The following is a 19,262-nucleotide window of genomic DNA, read 5'->3' as shown; positions in this document are numbered from 1 at the left end:
ATCCCTGGCTGAGCATCTGAAACTTACATGATATTATAAATCAATTCTGCTTCAATAAAAATATTCAAAAAAAGAGAAGCAAGGGTTCACCAAGGGGGAAAATAGTAGACACTGGGAAAAAAAAAAAGTGAGTTGTTCAATTTTGCTTTGGGTTATTTGCTGGGTTGCTTTAAAGTACCAGGCCTGGCTTATGTACAAGTTACGTCTTGGCCTCTAGCAAGCCTGCTACAGGGAGATTTCTTGTTCCAAATACACTCCAAGCATAACTAAATCATAAAACCTAGGACTTTTCTCGTGCAAAATGTGTATTAACAACCAGCCAGCTTCAAAACTCAGTGTTACTGTCAACTGCTGTGGCCAGAGAAGTGATTCACTTTGGGGCAGAGATCTCCCCCAGAGTGAGTGCTAACAAGGACACACACAGACTCTTGATGTCTAGTTTGGACACCACCATGCAGGGGCACCATGGGAGCTGGTATTTTATTTAATTAATTAATTTATTTTTAATTTATTTATTTACTCATTTTAACTTTACAATATTGTATTGGTTTTGCCATACATTGACTTGAATCCTCCATGGGTGTACATGTGTTCCCCATCCTGAATCCCCCTCCAACCTCCCTCCCCATCCCATCCCTCTGGGTCATCCCAGTGCACCAGGGGGACTGGTATTTTAAAGGAGAGAAACCAACTAGCACTAAAATCAAGGTAAGAGAATTATCAGGAAACACAGACTTTGGTAAGACCTTATGAGCAAAGATCACCTCACAAACTCCTGCAACAGCTTGGGTTCCCACCACCCCCAACAACCCTCCACCCCCTCCTGCTGCCACCATGAAGGTCTCAGCAAGACCTGCCCTGAACACTCTATTTAAAACCACAAATTTCCCCACTCTCACCCCTTTATTTTTCTCCAGAATGTAAGCTACATGAGGGCTGGAAATTATTATTTTTTGTCTGTTTTGTTCCTCATAGTAATAGTGCTTGCCATAGGGTGCATGCAAAGCAGCTGCTGAATGAATGGAAGTGTGGACTTAAAAATCCCCACAACACCCTTTTGTGGCAAGGACTGTCATCACCATTTTATAGATGAGGAAAGGGAAGCTCGGAAAGAGTTAAGTAACATGCTTTAGATCATGGCATCTCAAATATTAACATGCAAAGGAATCACTGTGTTTAATAAAACACAGATTCTAATTCAGAAAGTCTGGGTGGTGCATGACAGTCTGTCTCTCTACACTTCTAACTTCCAGGTAATGCTATGGCTGCTGGGCAGCTACATATCCAGACAAAATGGTATTACGAGCCTTTAGCAGCTATACAATCTAGTGGTTAAGAGCAGACATCAACCTAATCATTTATTAACTCTGTGACCTAGGCTATCCTTTCGTTTGTGCCTCTGTTTCCTCACCAAATTATCATGAAGATTAAAAGAATTTGTCCAGGTAGTATCTGGTATAGTTTCTCATCTATAGTAAGCTCTTAATAAAAGTTTATTATTATCATTATTAATGACAATAATATTACTACTACTTCTTTAGCCTAAAAATAATTGTTCCTTCTCAGAATACTAAGGGAATATTATTAAGTTATTGGAAGGACTGTTGCTGAAGCTGAAGCTCCAATACTTTAGCCACCTGATGCAAAGAATCAACTTATCAGAAAAGACCCTGATGCTGGGAAAGGTTGAAGGCAAAAGGAAAAGAGGGCAGCTGAGGATAAGGTGGTTAGATAGTATCACTGACTCAGGGGACATGAATCTGAGCAAACTTTGAGAGACAGCGGAAGACAGCGGAGATTGGAGTGCTACAGTCCATGGGGTCACATAGAGTTGGACACGAGTTAGTGACGGAACAACAACAAAAAGTTATAGTCTACTTTACTAACATAGGAAAAGTCTACATTTAAACTGGGAATGATGACGACTCACATCTACTATCAAAACATTAGAAACTTCTACTGAATATATTATGTGAGAACTTTGAAGCAAGGTCTGAAAAGTGGAATTGTTGGTATTTGTACTTTTAATTCTGATAGTTACTGTCAAATTGTCCTTCATACCAACAGTACTTGAGAGTGCCCATTTTCCCTCATCTTAACCAACAGTGGATATTAACAATCTTTTAGATTTTTGCCAGTTTAATGGGGGGAGGGGGAAACACTTCACTTTCATTTGAGTTTACATTGCTCTGATTACTGGTGAGGTTAATGTTTATTTGCCATTTAAATGTCTTTATGTTTGTCATTAAAGTTTCTTCTTTTATGAATCTCCTGTTCATATTGCTCGCCCCATTTTTATAATTTTGGGCCTTTTCATTTTTATATGTGTAAGTCCTTACATATTATTTGTATGTGAACTATGTTGCCAGTATATTCTCCCAAATATCTTTTAGTTTTGTTTATGATGCATTTTGATCATGAAAGACATTGATATTTTCATAGATTTAAACTTGCTGATCTTCTCTTATGGGCTTTAGAATTTATAACTTGCTTAGGAAGAAGACCTTTCCCATACAAAGATTATAAAAATATTCAGTACTTTTAACTGATATTTCTTTTTTACATATAACTTTTTAATCCATCTATTTTTTTTTTCAGTCAGTTACCAGTTTTCTAAAATTTCTTCCCAAGTGGATAGACAATTTTCTTCATATCATTTATTCTGAAGGAGTCTATATATAATATTTCTATTGTTTGGGATGATTATTTCATCAGATATTTTTTCTTCCCCCTTCTCTCTATCCTCTCCTCTGGAACTTTAATTATATGTATTTCAGTAAGCTTTACGGTGTCCCACATGTCTTTGAGGCTTTACTTGTTTTTCTCTACAGTTGGCCTTCCTTATCCACAGGTTCCACATCTATGGATCCAATCAACCACAGGTTTAAAACATTTGGGAAAAAAATTCCAGAAAGTTCCAAAAAGTAAAACTTGGATTTGTCACACGCCAACAACTATTTATATAGTATTTACAATGTAATTGCAACTATTTAAAATTCTGTTTACATTGTTATTAGTTACTATAAATAACCAAGAGATTATTTAAAGAATATGGTAGGATGTGTATGGGCTTCCCTGGTGGCTCAGTGGTAAAGAATCCACCTGCCAATGCAGGAGATGTGGGTTTGATCCTTGAGTCAGGAAGATTCCCTGGAGAAGAAATGGCAACCCACTCCAGCATTCTTGCCTGGGAAATCCCATGGAGAGAGGAGCCTGGTGGGCTACAGTCCATGGGGTCTCAGAGTCAGACAGGTCTTAGTGACTAAACAACAACAATAGGATGTGTGTAGACTCTGTGCAAATACTATGCCATTTTATATAGGGGATTTGGACATCCATGGAATTTGGTATCCATGGGGAGTCCTGGAATCAATGCCCCACAGATACTGAGGGATGACTGTATTCTCTTTTCTGTTAGTTCTTCAGACTGAATAGTTTCTACCAATCTATCTTCAAGTTTGTTGGCTCAGCTCTGCTACTGAGTTCCCCAAGTAATTTTTCATTTCACTTTCCAGAATTTCTACTTGGTTCTTTTTTTATAATCTCCATCTCTTCATTAATATTCTCTATTTGAGGAATCATTGTTATCACACTTTCCTTTAATTCTTTAAACATGGTGTTTTTTAGTTCCTTAGACATATTTATAAGAACTGCTTTGAAGTCCTTGACTGCTAAGTCCAACATCTGGGCTCCTCAGAGATAGCTTCTATTTATTCCTTTCCCCATCCTGTGCAATGCTTTTTCTAGACCTATTTCTTTGCATGTTTTGCAATTTTTTAAAAAAAATCTGAACATTTTAATGCATAAGTATTGCAGCAACTCTTTTTTGGGGTGGCAGCTGCTCCTTTTTTTGTTTCTCTTCTTTGTTTAGTGGCTTGCCTGGACTAATGTTGTGGAGCTTGTTTCTCATGAAGTGTGTAGCCTCGGATGCCTCTGCTAATTTTTTTTACACTTGTTTTTACTTTTAAGCCTGGTTTCCTAGAGGTTGTCCTGGATCAACACAGCTTAGTGGTCAGTCAATGACTGGTCAGATGTTTTACATAAATACCTAGATCTCCACCCTTAGCCGATGGACTTGTGTGTGGCTTAGGGAATGCCTTCAAAGGTTAGGCAGTTTATAAGCGTGCCCAAGCTTTTCCTTTGTGCATTCACAAAGCCTCAAATTCAGTTGATTATCTTGGATTTCCTAGGGAAACAATAATATTGTTTGCAGTAGGGATACTGTGTTTTCTTTCCTGACAGTAAAGGTTATTCATTTCTTTTTATTGTTATGACCTCAACATGACTAAACTGGAGAGACAAGAGGAGGAACTCATGCCTCCACTCCGTGCTTAGGTGGCAGGGCTCCTAATGCTCCAGCATCAGGCTGAAGTGTTCTGTAGGCTCTGATAGGGGACCTTAGTCAAGTAGAGGAGGTTCCCTTCCAGGCTTGCCTTGCTGGAAATTAAAAAAAAAAAAAAAAAAAAAACCTCACAAGTGGATGATGTATTTAATTTTTGACTTTTTAGAAGCCCTCATCAAGATAAGCAGCTGGTTGTATCACCTTTAATCCCTTTACTATTAAGAGTGAATAATGCTCATCAGTTTCATTATGGAGAATCAACCTAGCGTTCCTGGGTTATATCCTACTTTATTCAGGATATATTCTTCTAAAGGGAATTGATTCGGAAACATTTATTTAGAATTTTTGTATCTGTTTTCAAAGTGAGTTTGGCTTGTGGTTTCCTTTTCTGTGTGAGTGCCCATTCTTCATTTCTGGTTTCTGAATCAGGGTTATATTAGTTTTTTAGAACAGGCTGTTCCTTCATCTTCTACTTTCTGGAACAGCTTATATAACATAGAAATTACCTGTTCCTTGAAGGCTTGGTAGAACTTACTTATGTAGCTATCTGGGTCTGGTGATTTTTTAGGGCACAGGTCTTCAGCTATGTTTCATTTTTCTTTAATTATACAAGTTTCAGGTGTACAACGTTAAAATTTAACATCTATATACTACTTTCCCATTTCTTCTAAGGTAATTGGTCTAGCTATATTATTTTACGTCATAGGTAAAATTAAAATTTACCTCAAAGGTAAAGTCTAAAATTTACCTTTTAGACTTTTTACATGTGTGGAAATTATATTGTGAATAATTTAAAAATCTTCTTCATGTGACTGTAGTTATTTTATCATTTCTAGGGTTGGTTGTTTTTTGGCATTATTACTCTTTTTCCTTTCTTGATCGAATTTGCTGTAGGTTTGTCTATTTTATTTGACAAAAGAATCCCCAGCTTTCAGTTTTACTGATGTACGATACTCCCCCTGCCATTTCATGACTTTCACTTTATCTTCAACAGTATCTTCATTTTTCTTGCTTAGGAATGAAAACATTTTATTGTCCTTTTTTGAGCTCTTGTTATCAATTTAGGTCATTTATTTTCAGTCTTTTCTGTTTTCTACATGTAAGTAGTAACATTTTCTTCTGTGTGGGTTTTGTCTACATCCATGAGTTTTGATATGAACAAGCTTCCACTGTCTTTCATTTCTAATTTGTTTATCCCTTCCTCTACAATTTCTTTTTTTATCTAAAAAGTTAATTAGGATGGTGTTTAAAAACTCCCAAGTAGTTCTGTTTTTGGTTGGCTGCTTGGCTAAACTTTTGTGGTTACCTTCCAAGTTTATTGCATTGTGGTCTGAGTATGTGGCTTGTATTACTTTGACTTTAGAAATTCTATTCGGATTTGCTTTTGTGGTGTAATACATGGGTAATTTGTGAATGTTCACATATGTTTGAAAAGACATGCATTCCCTTATTTATGTACTAGGAACTCTACTAATTGCTCCAAATACGTTAACTTGTCCCACCTTTATCATGTGAGGTAGATAGCCTATTCACAGAGGAGGAAAATAAGCTTGGAGAATTTAGGGGACTTCCTCAATGTTACCAAAAGCTGGTAAGCAAGCAAGTACTAATGAAACCCAGACATTATGACTCATTTTGTCTTGGTCTTTCTCTCTCTAAGAGATCACAATTGTTAGCTGCATTAGTCAAATACATGATTTTTTGAGGAAACTGTAATAAATTTTCCTGAAGTAACTGTGAATGTGTAAATTTCTCCTTGTTTTTCTATCAGGAGAAACAAAACTCTACATGTGTTCTATAGCTGTGTGACTGGTTATGTAAAAATTCACTTAAATTACAAATTCTCATTGGGCTATATTTTTAATCATTCTAAAATACATTTTTTTTTGCCATTTAATATTGTTTTTGCTTCAATTCTATTTTGTTAGCTATTAATATTGTTATATTTGCTTTCTTTTTGTTAGTATTTGCCTTATCTTTTTTTGGATGCCTCATAGTCATTTTAAAAAGTGTGTCTCTTATAAGTAACTTATGCTTGGGTTTAAAAAATACCAATCTAGGAGTCTCTGAATTTCACTAGGGCATTTAATTCATTCTCAGTTATTCTGATTATTGATATGTTTGGATTTATTCTTGCCATCTCATATATATATATATACATATATATATATATGTATGTATGTATGTATGTATGTATGTATAAACATATAAACTTTTTTCCTTTGCCTTCTTATTCATGAATTCTTTCCTTTTAAATGCGTCTTATTTTTTAGTGGTTTGGATGTCCCACATTGGTTTTATTCTTCTAAGTTGCCAGTACAATTATTCATGTCAATGTATGGCAAAAACCACCACAATATGGTAAAGTAATTAGCCTCCAGTTAAAATAAATAAACTGATTTTAAAAAAGATAAAACGTTTTTTTTTGCACATTTAAGCTTTATTTTTCTCAAAGTCTTGAGCTAACCGGTACACAAACTTTCTTTGCTTGTTTTCACTTCCATCCTTCCAGCCTCCTAACTCTCATATTGACAGCATTTGGATCTTCATACTAGATAGTTTACAAAGCTTAACTGGCATTTTTTCGGTCCTTTCGCACTACATTCTTGAAATCATTCAAGTTTCCGATCCACTACTTTATTCTTTTATATCCATTCTACTACACAGCTCATATACTAAGGGTTTTATTTGAATGGTCAAAATTTTAAATTTACAAAACTCTAACTAATTCTATTTCATGGGAATACTGTCTTTTGTATCTCTCTGAAGGCATCAATCTTGCTCATTGTAAAATCTTATTCTGTTTGCCTGGTTAATACACCTTCTGGTGGTAGTTCTTTTTTTGAGAGCAGTTGGTGGCTCGCTCACTGTCCTGGGGGAATGCTGCTCATTCTGTTCATTTCAATTCAGTCACTGAGAGTTGGTTTCATGTCCAACTCTTTGCAAAACCATGGACAGCAGCATGCTGGGCTTCCCTGTCCATTACTGACGTTTGGAGCTTGCTCAAACTCACGTCCATTGAGCCAGTGATGCCATCCAGCCATCTCATCCTCTGTTATCCCCTTCTCCTCCCACCTTCAATCTCTCCCAGCATCCGAGTCTTTACCAATGAGTCAGTTCTTCGCATCAGGTGGCCAGAGTTTCAGCTGGAGTTTCAGCTTCAGCATCAGTCCTTCCAATGAATATTCAGGACTGATTTCCTTTAGGATGGACTGGTTGGATCTCCTTGCAGTCCAAGGGACTCTCAAGAGTCTTCTCCAACACCACAGTTCAAAAGCATCAATTGTTTGGCCCTCAGCTTTCTTTATAGTCCAACTCTCATATCCATACATGACCACTGGAAAAACCATAGCCTTGACTAAACGGACCTTCATTGGCAAAGTAATGTCTCTGCTTTTAAATATGCTGTCTAGATTGGTCAAAGTTTTTCTTCCAAGGAGCAAGCATCTTTTAATTTCATGGCTGCAGTCACCATCTGCAGTCATTTTGGAGCCCAGAAAAATAAAGTCAGCCACTGTTTCCATTGTTTCCCCATCTATTTGCCATGAAGTGATGGGACTGGATGCCATGATCTCAGTTTTCTGAATGTTAAGTTTTAAGCCAGCTTTCTCACTCTCCTCTTTCATTTTCATCAAGAGGCTCTTTAGTTCTTTGCTTTCTGCCATAAAGGTGGTGTCGTCTGCATATATGCTGCTCATTAACTGGGTGATTCTTGGTGGTCTGCTCATCTTCTGTCTTCTCTGTTGATTAAGTCTGCCTGTGGTGACTGGGTAGTGGGCAGTACTCCCAGGACGGGTGAAGAATAGTACAGGGGGAAGCACATGAGGTCTGAAGTCAGACAGACCTGGCTACAAATCCAGCTCTGTTACTTACTAGCTGTGCAATGTTAGGCACATCTTTGAATCTTGGTTCCTTAACTTGGGATAATGACCTTATCTTATGGAGCTGCTGTGTGGATTAAATTTAACAGCACATAAAAAGACTACTAAAGCCTTGGGGCAGCAGTAAGTTGAGTTCATCTTTCATCAGTTATTCAGGAGAAATTTTTTTTACTCTTCAGCCTCTGATTAAATTTTATAGATTTGATGGTCTCAAACCACTTTCATTAAGCAGATATATTTTCCTCAGATCATCCTGGGGGAAAACAATTCAGTCCTCCATTTCTAAATTTAAGCTATTGCACGGTCACTGATATATCAGGTGTATCTTTTCTTCAGAGGGATATGGATATCCTCATCACAAAATAATTAAAGTTCTGGTATTAACCAACTCATTTTGGCAAAAATTTGATCATGGGCAGCCTTGTCTGGTGTACATGCATTGGAAGGGTGGTTATAATTTACTAAGATAAAAGTCTTGCCACCCACCTGGATGTTCTAATGGATATTGGTATTAACACTCTATTTATATCAATATCCTAATGGTACCTTATGGCAAAGTTATTGATATGTCTTCTTGGAAAATTATCCCTCATTCATACACTATTTTACTTCCTGGAAATCAGATCAGTTCTTTAGAATCACTGCCCAACAGCATGGACAGAACAGGCCAAAGAGATAAACCTTTTCAGAAGGAAGAAAGAAAGGCATGGCATTTATTTCATGTTTCTTCTAGACTAATATCAGAGTTCTTTGAAAGACCCAGGGCTTTTACCTGGAATAAAGTTCCACCTTTGCACTCTGCAAGCCATCATTTATGACATTTTTCTTCTTTCATATTAAGAGCCAAATGCCAAAGCCTTCTCCTCCAGGGTTATAAAGTTGCTCATAGACAGGTTTTCAACTTCAACAACTTGATGTTTGAGTCCTGAGACAACCTCCTATCTTTTCCCTTGAACCTTCATCCCATGTGAATAAATTTAACTTTGGAGCAGGATTCCACTCAAGGTCAAATGGTCTTGCCTTCATGAGCCATAAAGCTTGCGGCACATGTGCTACCTTGGTCCTGTCTTAGGCCTGTACTCAGGGGCTCTGCTAAAAGGCTCATCTCTGCAGCAGGCCCACAACTAGGTGAGGTCGTTACATTTTCCAGGCCAGTTCCCATCTAGCTGTGTGAGAGAAGCTGCATCCTCAGTCTAAATGGGAACCTACTTGCAGGAGTGACTGCTTGTGGCTTGCCTCACATGGGCAGTCGGGCCCACAGAAACCACTGCCCCCTGCAGCAGCCCAGTCATTTGCGGGCAATATCCACAGCATGTGGTTAGACAGCCTCTAGTGGCAGGGGGCCTGGCCTTCCCCAATCCTAGGCCACAGAAACGAAGGTGTGGGCACACAAGCACACACACACGATGCACCCTAGAAGGAGTGATGCACCTTAGAACCTCGCCAGCTGTCACAGGAAATGACAGGGTTTAGTACTCACTATCACGGTGCCAAGACGGCCATCTGCCGTATGCCCCTAGAAGACGTAGAGAGCGGTAACCTTCGGGTATACGTATAAGAGGTGCGTGGGCTTCTCAGGTGGCGCTAGTGGTAAAGGGCCTGCCTACCAGTGCAGGAGCCGTAAGAGACTCAAGTTCGATCCCTGAGTCAGGAAGATCCCCTGCAGGAGGGCACAGCAACCCACTCCATTGTTCTTGCCTGGAGAATCCCACAGACAGAGGAGCCTGGTGGGCTGCGGTCCATAGCGTTTCAAAGAGTTGGACATGACTGAAGCGACTTAGCACACATGCACATGAGAGGTGGGCAGAGAGAATGGAGAACCGGGTACCACCCCCACCGTACTCCTTCACACACTGACCACTCCCTCTGTCTGTAGTGTTCTTGTCCCCGCATGCTCTCCTGGTGAGCACCTACACATCCCTTAAGCCCTGACTCCAAAAGCCTGCTTTCTGAAGCGTGTCCCATCCCCTCTCCATGGTGGGCTCTGTACATTCCTGGGTCTGGCCATGCCTCCATGACCGCATTTGGTACATGGCGCTGCAACTGTATTTCATAGATCTGTCTCCTGCTAGACTGCATTTCTACCTGTCTTGTGTGATTTATTCCTCTTATCAGAGCCTGGCACATCATGGGTGCTTTCTTTGCCAGTGTTTGCAGGATACATCAAGAATGATTCAGCACTTGCCATGATTTTTAGTTTAGATGGACCATCCTTCTTCCCCTTTCTCACTCTATCATTTTCATGGTCCTTCCCACTTGGACTCCTGATGGTCTCCATGGTCACACTGCCCTGCCTGTGTTTTGGCTGTGGTGTGGGGAGTCAGGATCCCCACAGGACTTGGCACAACCCCAGTGGGTGGAGGCAGTGGAAATGCCGAGTCATTCCTCAGACCACCACCAAGGCAGTTTCTAAATAAAATGCAAGCAGGGTGGAGGGGCTCGGGACACTTGCTCCAAGGAAAGAAGATCAGGGACCATGGCTTGGGTGGGTCCCACCCAGTATGAAGGGGTCCCACTTCACTGGGATCTTTATATAAATCTTTCCCAAACAAGCATTCTCCAAAAGCCATTCTCCATTCACAGGCAGCTGGACCTCAAGAATCCTCTGGGAGAACAAAAGACTCTGTGGTGAAACCTAGAGGCAGGTCTGTCCTGTCTAGAAACCCCAGACACTTCTAAATGAATTCTGAACCAACAGTTAGAAACCTGTGTCCTAGGCCGGTAAAGAATCTACCCACCAAAGAAGGAGACAAGGGTTCGATCCCTGATCCGGGAAGATCCCACATGCCATGGAGCAACAAAGCCCGAGCATCACAACTACTGAGCCCATGCTCTAGAGCCCAGGAGCCACAGATACTGCAGCCCTGCACCCTAGAGCCCATGTCTGCAAACAAGAGAAGCCACTGAAATGAGACACCCATGCACCACAAGGAAGAGTAGCCCCTGCTCACCACAACTAGAGAAAAGTGAATGCAACAAAGACACAGCACAGCCAAAAATAAAATAAGTAAATACAATTCTGAAAAAGGAAAACTGTGTCCCAGACAGGGGCACAGGTGGGGTGATAGCCCAGGCCTGTGGGGTCAGCCAGCATGCCCACCCTCAGCAGGAAGGTGGATACCAAGGGTGCTGCTGAAGGGAGAGAAACAATCTGAGGGTCCCCTGCAGTGTGGGGAGGTTTGGCAGATACACCCTCCCTCAATGCCAGCTGTCTGTCCCTGGGCTTCAGTTGGCTGAAGAGGTAACTGGCTCCTGGCTGCCCAGGGGCCTGTCCAAGGCTAGGGAATGCTGGTGGCTGAGGGTGGGTTCTGGAGGGGATGCCCCCAGACTGTAGGGGTACTTCTTGGAGAACATTAGGAGAAACTGGTTTCTCCTAACAGGAGTGAGTCTGACCTGTACCAAGCCACCCAAATTCCCAGAATGAGAAGCCTGTTCTATCCGAAGTCCTGCAGGGCCAGAGTGGAGGGCGTCATAAGCTGTGTGAACCGCACCTATTCCAGTGGGCTCATTCTGGGCCCTGCTGAGCATGGGCGGGGCCAAGGCTGGGAAGCTGGCCGAGCTGCAGGATGCCCTTGTTCTCGGCCCTTTAGGCTTTATAGCAGAAAATCTGCCGCGCAATGGCCTCTGAAACGGTACCTGGGACTCCTGCCTCATCAGTGCATCCATCATGCACCAGCTTTTACATTTTCTACTCTCATCATCACACTGGTCTCCAGTAATGACTATCCATGCGAACACAGGGCTTCACTACTTGCTTAGTGAGATCTGCAGGCGAGCCTGATTTTCCACACCACACAAACACCGTGGGCCTCTGAACACAGGCTGATGTATCCAACCAATGGCTTGGCTGTCCTTGAGAATTCTGTTACATACTTTTGAAAATTCTCAGTACGGTTTTGAAAATTGAAAGGGTCTACTTCTGAGAACTCAGAGAACGGAATGCAGGGAGCTCACAGGACTTGGGTTTTTTGAGAGCTCATTCAGCGGGATGATCGGTCGGGCAGTTCTACAAATCTTCAGAGAAACCACTTCTCATGCCTTTCTGCCAAGCCAGCTCTTTATAAATGCGTTCCAAATTGGAGTAGCTCTTGCTTGGTCAGATGATTAGTAAAGAGAAAAATGGGGCTTCCCTGGTGGCTCAGTGGTAAAGAATCTGCCTGCCAATACAGGAGATAAGGGTTCAATCTCTGATCCAGGAAGATTCCACATGCCGTGGTGCAACGAAACCCAAGTGCCACATCTACTGAGCCTGTGCCCTAGAGCCTGGAGTCACAGGCACTGAAGCCCGTGCCCTAGAGTCCATGCTCTGCAACAAGAGAAGTCACCACAGTGAGAAGCCTGCACGTGCAATCAGAGAGTAGCCTCCATCACCACAACTAAAGAAAAGCCCATGCAGCAATGAAGACCCAGTACAGACAAACATAATAAATAAATAAATTCAAAAGAGGGAAAATTCTTTAAAAAAAAAAAAAAAAGAGAGAGAGAGAAAAGGGTGTGTCCTTGGTTCTGAGATACTTTCAGAATCACAGTGAATTACATCTCCTGTTTCTGTCAATAAATAATTTTGCCCACGAGGGAGCAATCTTCTCTACCACTTTACTGATGTTCATGTGGACAGCTCATAGCACATGCTCTGTGAGGAGAGCATCCCCCAGACATGGGGAAAAGGTGGAGTGGCTGGTGAGGTAAACAGCATGTCAGGGAGCAGATGGGAGCACGTGGGCAATGGGAACCTCATGCTAAGTTCAAACCGTGGTTGCAGTAGGTGCAAGACACTGGGGGCTCTTCTTCCACTATTTCAGCAGTGCTCCAAGGCACGGGCACTTCACGGAGCAGGAGTGAAAAACTGTGAGGGGTGGTGATGGCTGAGCAGGCAAGCCAGGAGGGGCACCTATTCTGCATTCAATATTTCCTGTGGTCCAGGGTTTCAGCCCATGTGATCCAAGAGGACGGCAATGCGGGAAACCATCATCTCTATCACGTCATGCTTTTGGAGCCTCCTGTGAGCTCAGATGTGTCACATGCCATGGGCCTTGCTGCCCCCATTTTCAAGCTATCCATGGAGAGACCATCCATCTGTCTGGCTAGCTGTCCCTCACATCCCCATGTAAGAGCAATGATTCAACAACGCCCTCAATGTGGACCACATGCCCTCTCCTTGGGCAGTGACTCTCCTGAGCATCACGTACCCTCCTTCCCATGAGGGGTCACCCTCTTGTCCAGCCACTCCAGACTCTTAGGAGCACTGAGGTGATTTTTTATCAGCATGAAACTTTTCCTGAATTCATGTGGAAAGAGTAAATGATGTTTTATAGCATGAACTTTTTTTCAGTCCACAAATACCAAATTATTTACTGAACACATATTATACTCTAAGTATTGTGTATCGGAGTCCCTAGAGATAAGAGTAGCAAGCAGATAGAAGTCCTGTCCTTATACTGTGGGGGCCAGGAGAAAGATAAACTGGTCAAATATGGAAATATATGGTGTGCCAGCTGGTGATGAAGGTGGTGGTGGAATGGTGGATAAGAGGTTCTGGGACACAGGTTGGTCAGGGAGGGCCTCTCTGAGGATATGATATTTGAGCAAATACCAGAAGGAGGTGAGGGCAGAGGTCATGTGACTCTCTGGGGAAGGGTGTGCTGGGTAGCGGAAGAACCGTGCAAAATTCAGGAGGTGGGAGAGTGTCTTCTATGCTCTAGGACCAGCATGGAGGCAGGATGACTGGGATAGAGAGAGGAGAAAGAGGGGGAGAGGTCAGAGAGGGGCAAGAGACAGGCTGTGAAGCTGGCTGAGGTGCTGGAAGAATTCGGGGCACAGGTGAGCTATCAGAGGGTTTTGAGCAGAGGAGTGACATGACCTGACTTACATTTTGGAAGCCCAGCTCTGCTGCTGGGGCAGAAACAGACAGCAGGGGGGTAGGACAGGAGAAGTGACCTAAGTGAAGAGGCCACTGTAATAAACCAGATGACAGATGACAGTGCCTTGGACCAGGGTGTTGATGGTAGAGGGGTCAAAAACTAACATTCTGATTTGGGGGGAAGGTAGAAACATCAGGTTTATTGATGGCTCAGATGTGAAGCGTGGGAAAAGGTATTAAGGGTGACCCATGCCACTGGAAGGATTGAGCAGCCATTTGCTGAGATGCAGAAGGTCATGGAGGGAAGCAGGTTTGGAGGGGTACCATTGGGAGTTCAGTTTTGGTTAAGACAGATTCCTGTTAGGCATCCAGGTAGGGATGGCCTGAAGGTAGCTAACTATCAAAGTCTGGGATTCGTGGGAGATACGTGGGCTGGAGAAAAACAATTAGTGTCATCAGCACAGACTGAATATAAAACCATGAGTGTTGGGGAGATTTATGAGACTGAGTGTAGGGGGAAAAAAGGCCCTTGGGCCCTGTAGGAACTGGGAAGATGAGGAGAAAGCCAATGAGAAGCAAATGTGATGTCCTAGAAGCCAAGGAGTTGGGAGGAATGATCATTGTTGAGACAAAAATCATCTACAGTTGACTTGGGATCAAGCAGAATAGCATATTCTGCATATGAACTTGAGTTTCCACCTATACTTATGTCTTATGTATGAATCCTTCACCCTCCAGGCATCAGTGGCCCTATGAGAATCTTTATGAGTGCTGGTGAATCTGCCCCTTAGAAACACACATTCAGATACATACAAGACTGAAAACAACTATGGAGGCTCTAGGAGCTGGCAAAGTCCATCCCAGAAGTCAGGTTCATAAATATCCCTTGGCGATCCCCAAAGAGGTTTTCTCATGGTATGAACCAAACTGTCTCAATGTTGAAGTTCAGAAATTGCAGGTTTCCCAGCTTTTCCAGGTATGTTTCCATAGGTTAGAATGAGTTAACCTTTCTGGGCTCTTGGGTGGAACACAAAATGTGATTGGGCTGGCTTAAGTCTCAAAGCAAGCGTGAAAACGAATGAGAACTCACCACCATCTCCTGCACGTGAAACATCTCTGCTCCACCAGGTGACAGTCGATTGGGGAAGGAGATGCTGACAGATGACCCAGGAAGGGTGCTTGGCCCAGTGTTATAGACCTGTGGGTGTGAGACACACACGGCATGTTTTAATAGAAATTGAGATCTTCATTTCATGTCTACATTATATATTCTAAAATCCTTTGAAATGATACACAGAGATACTAGGATTTAGGATCTAGAAGGTCATGACTTGAAGCGAAATACCAAATGATGGGAGATTTCAATGACATAGAAATCTTTCTAATGTGCATTAAAAACCCACAAACTTTCAAGTTACCTTATTCCCCCTATTAGCATTTTCTTATCTTTTGCTGCTAACAATTATACTTATTTTGACCTGGAAATTTACTCGTAGACTGTTAACATGGGTGGGAGTTTAGAAATAATCTAGATTAGTAGTTCTCAAACTTTTAACACATATCAGAATAATTAACTGGTCTTCTTAAAACCTAGACTGTAGCAAGGTCACATCCAGAGTTTCTGCAGTGGTAGGTCTGGTTAGGGCGGGGTGGGGGCTGAAGGGTTTGAATATCTTTTTTATTTTGGCCACGCCACATGGCATGCGGGATCTAAGTTCCCCAATCAGGGATCAAACCTGGGCCCCTGGCAGCTGGAAGCTCAGAGTCCTAACCACTGGACGGCCAGGGAGGTCCTGGACTTGCCTTTCTAAAGTTCTCAGGGTTCAATCCCTGGTCAAGGAACTGGATCCCGCATGCAGCAACTAAGAGTTTGCCTGCCACAGTGAAGGTCGAAGAGCTTGCCACAACTGAGACCCTTTACAGCCAAATAAATATTGTTTTGTTTTGTTTTTTTTTAAAAAGTTCTCAGGAGACGCTGATGTTGCTGGCCCAGAAAACATACTTTGAGAACCACTGACCTGGTCCAACTCCGTTCCTTTCACAGTTAGAGGTAACTGAGACTCTCAAAGACAAAGTGGGTTATCCCCAAACCAAATGATCTAACTTACAGAAAGGAGATTTTCACTACACTATCTAGCTGATTTGGTTTCTCCATAACTTTCATCTTACCACTTGCTAATACTGTTGGATGACAGCTGTGCACATCTTTTCTGTCCCAGTACTTGGTCCTATAATATTTACCGCTTTCATCCCCCACATAGTCCTCCCCATTATTTGTCTCCAGCAGCCCATCTCCTGAGAAGTGAGAGGAAAGATGGCAGCCACTAAAAGACGCGTAAGAGAAAGGAGATGGAGCAGAGACTGACATGAAACTCAAGGGAGAAGCAGAAGATGAAGAAGAGTAAAAAAGATGGGCAGATGTATAAAGACAGACAGTAGATTAGTGGTTGCTAGGGCTGGGGCGTAGGAGGAATGAGGAGTGTGGCAGGAGGAAGAATGGCTTCCCAAAGATGTCCCTGTCCTAATCCGTGGAAATTGTATGTTATATTACATGGCCAGGGGGATTTCAGGTTGCTAAGAAGCTGACTTTAAAATCAAGAGATGATCTTGGATTATCCAGGTGGATGCAATGTAATGACAAGGGTCCTTATACAGGGAAGTGGGAGACAGAGTCAGAATTAGGGAAATGTACTGTCAAAAAGATGCAACCACTCATTGCTGGCTTTGAAGATGAAGGGGGCCGTGAGTCGAAGAATGCGGCAGCCTCCAGAAGGAGGAGAATCATCACAGAAGAGAGAAACAGATTATTCCCCAGAAAGGAACACAGCCCTGCTGACACCTTGCTTTTATAGACCAGTGAAACCCTTGCAGACTTCTGTCTGCAAAACTGTAAGATAAAATAAATTTGGCACAAAGCCTGTAGTAATTTGTTATAGCAGCAACAGAAGACTAATATAAGGAATGACTGCTAATGGGTATGGAGTTTCTTTCCATGGGTGAAATGGGTGAAAAAAGGTTCTAAAATTAGATTAGGGTGAAAGTTGCACAATTCTGTATGAACACAGAATTGTGGGGAAAGTCATTGCATTGTACACTTTAAACAAGTGAACTCTATGGTATGTAAGTGGTAACTCGATAGAGATGTTAGTTTATTTTTAAAAAGATGGGTAGGGGCAAAAGAGAGGAGTGGCCTGGGGACTAGAGAGAGATTTCAGGGCATCTCCGAAGTTGAGGTGAGCAGGGCAGAGCCCAGCGATGGGTTAGACAAGTCAGCAGATCTTTACACTTGGCAGAATATATAAGGCTCTAACTCGATCCAGCTCTTCCCTAGAAAACTTGTCTTTGTTTTTTGGGTTTTTTTTTTTTTTCTTTTCAATAGTGGGTTTTGCTTCAGAAAACAGACACAAAAAGCCATCGAGTGGATGAGTAGTTGCTGCCAACTCTTGATTCAAAAAGAACACAATTCACCCATAACAACAACCCTAAGGCACAAGAAAAGGAAGGACTATCCAACCACAATGGAAATCGCTAATTTGAAGTGAAACGTGAGAGTACAGAATTGAAGGGAAAACCTATTGACCTGTCTGGGAAATCCCAATTAAAGTATGAGTGAGGAAAAAGAAGTTCATTTTGTTTTGCATTAGTTCATCCACCAGAACCAGACAGATGGAGAGCTTATATTACCATATTTTAAACAAATGTCTTAATATTTGACTCTCTGCAAACGTTCCTGTGTAACATCTGCATTATTTTTCACCATTATTTTTCAAATGAGGGAAATCATTGATTTGATTAAAAAAAAAACAACTATTGATGGTCAATAAATTTTTATGTCTGTGAAGAAAAAAACTCTGATGAAACTTTGAAACCAATTCTAAGACCTGTGTCTCTGCCTTTCTCCCATCAGCACTTGCAGCAGAATCTTTAAACAATGACATAGCTTGTTCAATATTAGCTTTGAAAAGACCCAGAAAAAAAATCTCTTTATATGGAAAGTCTCGTGCCTTTTTTCAGGAGAGATTTGCCAGAATAACGCTTCCCTGATGGTTCAGACAGTAAAGAATCTGCCTGCAATGAAGGAGAAATGGCTTTGATCCCTGGGTCAGGACGATCTCCTGGAGAAGGGAATGGCAACCCACTCCAGTATTCTTGTCTGGAGAATTCCACGGAAAGAGGCTACAGTCCATGGGGTCGCAAAGAGTTGGACACAACTGAACGACTAACACTTTCTATCCATTTTCCTGACCCTATTCTCCTCTACTATCTCCACCTTTTTCTGGATCACTATCACCATCAAACTGGTCAGTGACTTTCCTGCAGGACGGTCAGAATCACGACAATTATACCAGAAAACAAGTTGTCAGAGAATTGTAAGGAAACTGTCAGCTTTGCTAACCCAAGAAGATTTCCTTTCCATCAGTGACACACACTATCCATTTTTCAGACCCAGACAACTTCCTTCATTCTGAACAGAAAGCTATGTACTTCCTCAGGCAACTGATAATCAGGAGGAGAACCTTAGGGTCATGCCAGTCACTCACTCCCGGGGCCCTGATTCCCTAGCCTGTATCCTGTGCAGGTCAGAAGAAAGCTCTTTGTCTCAATGTGAAACTTTACGGTCTCCGTAAAAGTGCCTTCAGAGAAACATGATGTAACCACAGGCTCTCAGTTTTCTTTCTTTCTTTCTTTTTAAGAGGAAGAAGAGAACATTTTGTATATATTTTTTAATATCTTTTCATATAACTTCTGTTCCTTTTTGCCTTCTCCTATCAACACTATTTGTTGAGACATGGATGGACCTAGAGACTGTCATACAGAATGAAGTAAGTCAGAAACAGAGAAACATATATCACACACACATGGGATCTAGAAAAATGATATGGATGATCTTATTTGCAAAGCAGAAGTAGACACACAGACATAGAGAAAAAAATGTATGGATACCAAGGGGGAAAAGGCAGGGGGTTGGGGAGGTGGGAGGAACTGGGAGATTGGGATTGACATATATACACTATTGATGCTATGCATAAAAAAGATAGCTAATAAAAACCAATTGTATAGCACCGGGAACTCTACTGAATGCTCTGTGGTGACCTAAATGAGAAGGAAATCCAAAGAAGAGGGCATATAGGTATACATATAGCTGATTCACTTTGCTGTACAGTAAAAAACGAATAGA

The 19,262-nt window shown here is 41.9% G+C and overlaps 1 protein-coding gene across 1 annotated transcript in view; it reads right to left on the bottom strand.

Moving 5' to 3' along the window:
• The window catches only part of ITGA9 (integrin subunit alpha 9), a 362,863-nt gene that overhangs the window by 51,889 nt on the left and 291,712 nt on the right, over nucleotides 1-19,262 (bottom strand). The window contains exon 23 of the mRNA XM_061127757.1: nucleotides 15,174-15,281. Coding sequence (XP_060983740.1) covers nucleotides 15,174-15,281 — 108 coding nt within the window. The remainder of the gene's footprint in view (nucleotides 1-15,173; nucleotides 15,282-19,262) is intronic.

The sequence above is a fragment of the Dama dama genome, chromosome 24, assembly GCF_033118175.1.
Source record: "Dama dama isolate Ldn47 chromosome 24, ASM3311817v1, whole genome shotgun sequence".
NCBI classification, from domain to species: Eukaryota; Metazoa; Chordata; class Mammalia; order Artiodactyla; family Cervidae; genus Dama; species Dama dama.
This window is presented reverse-complemented; position numbering and strand designations above follow the sequence as displayed.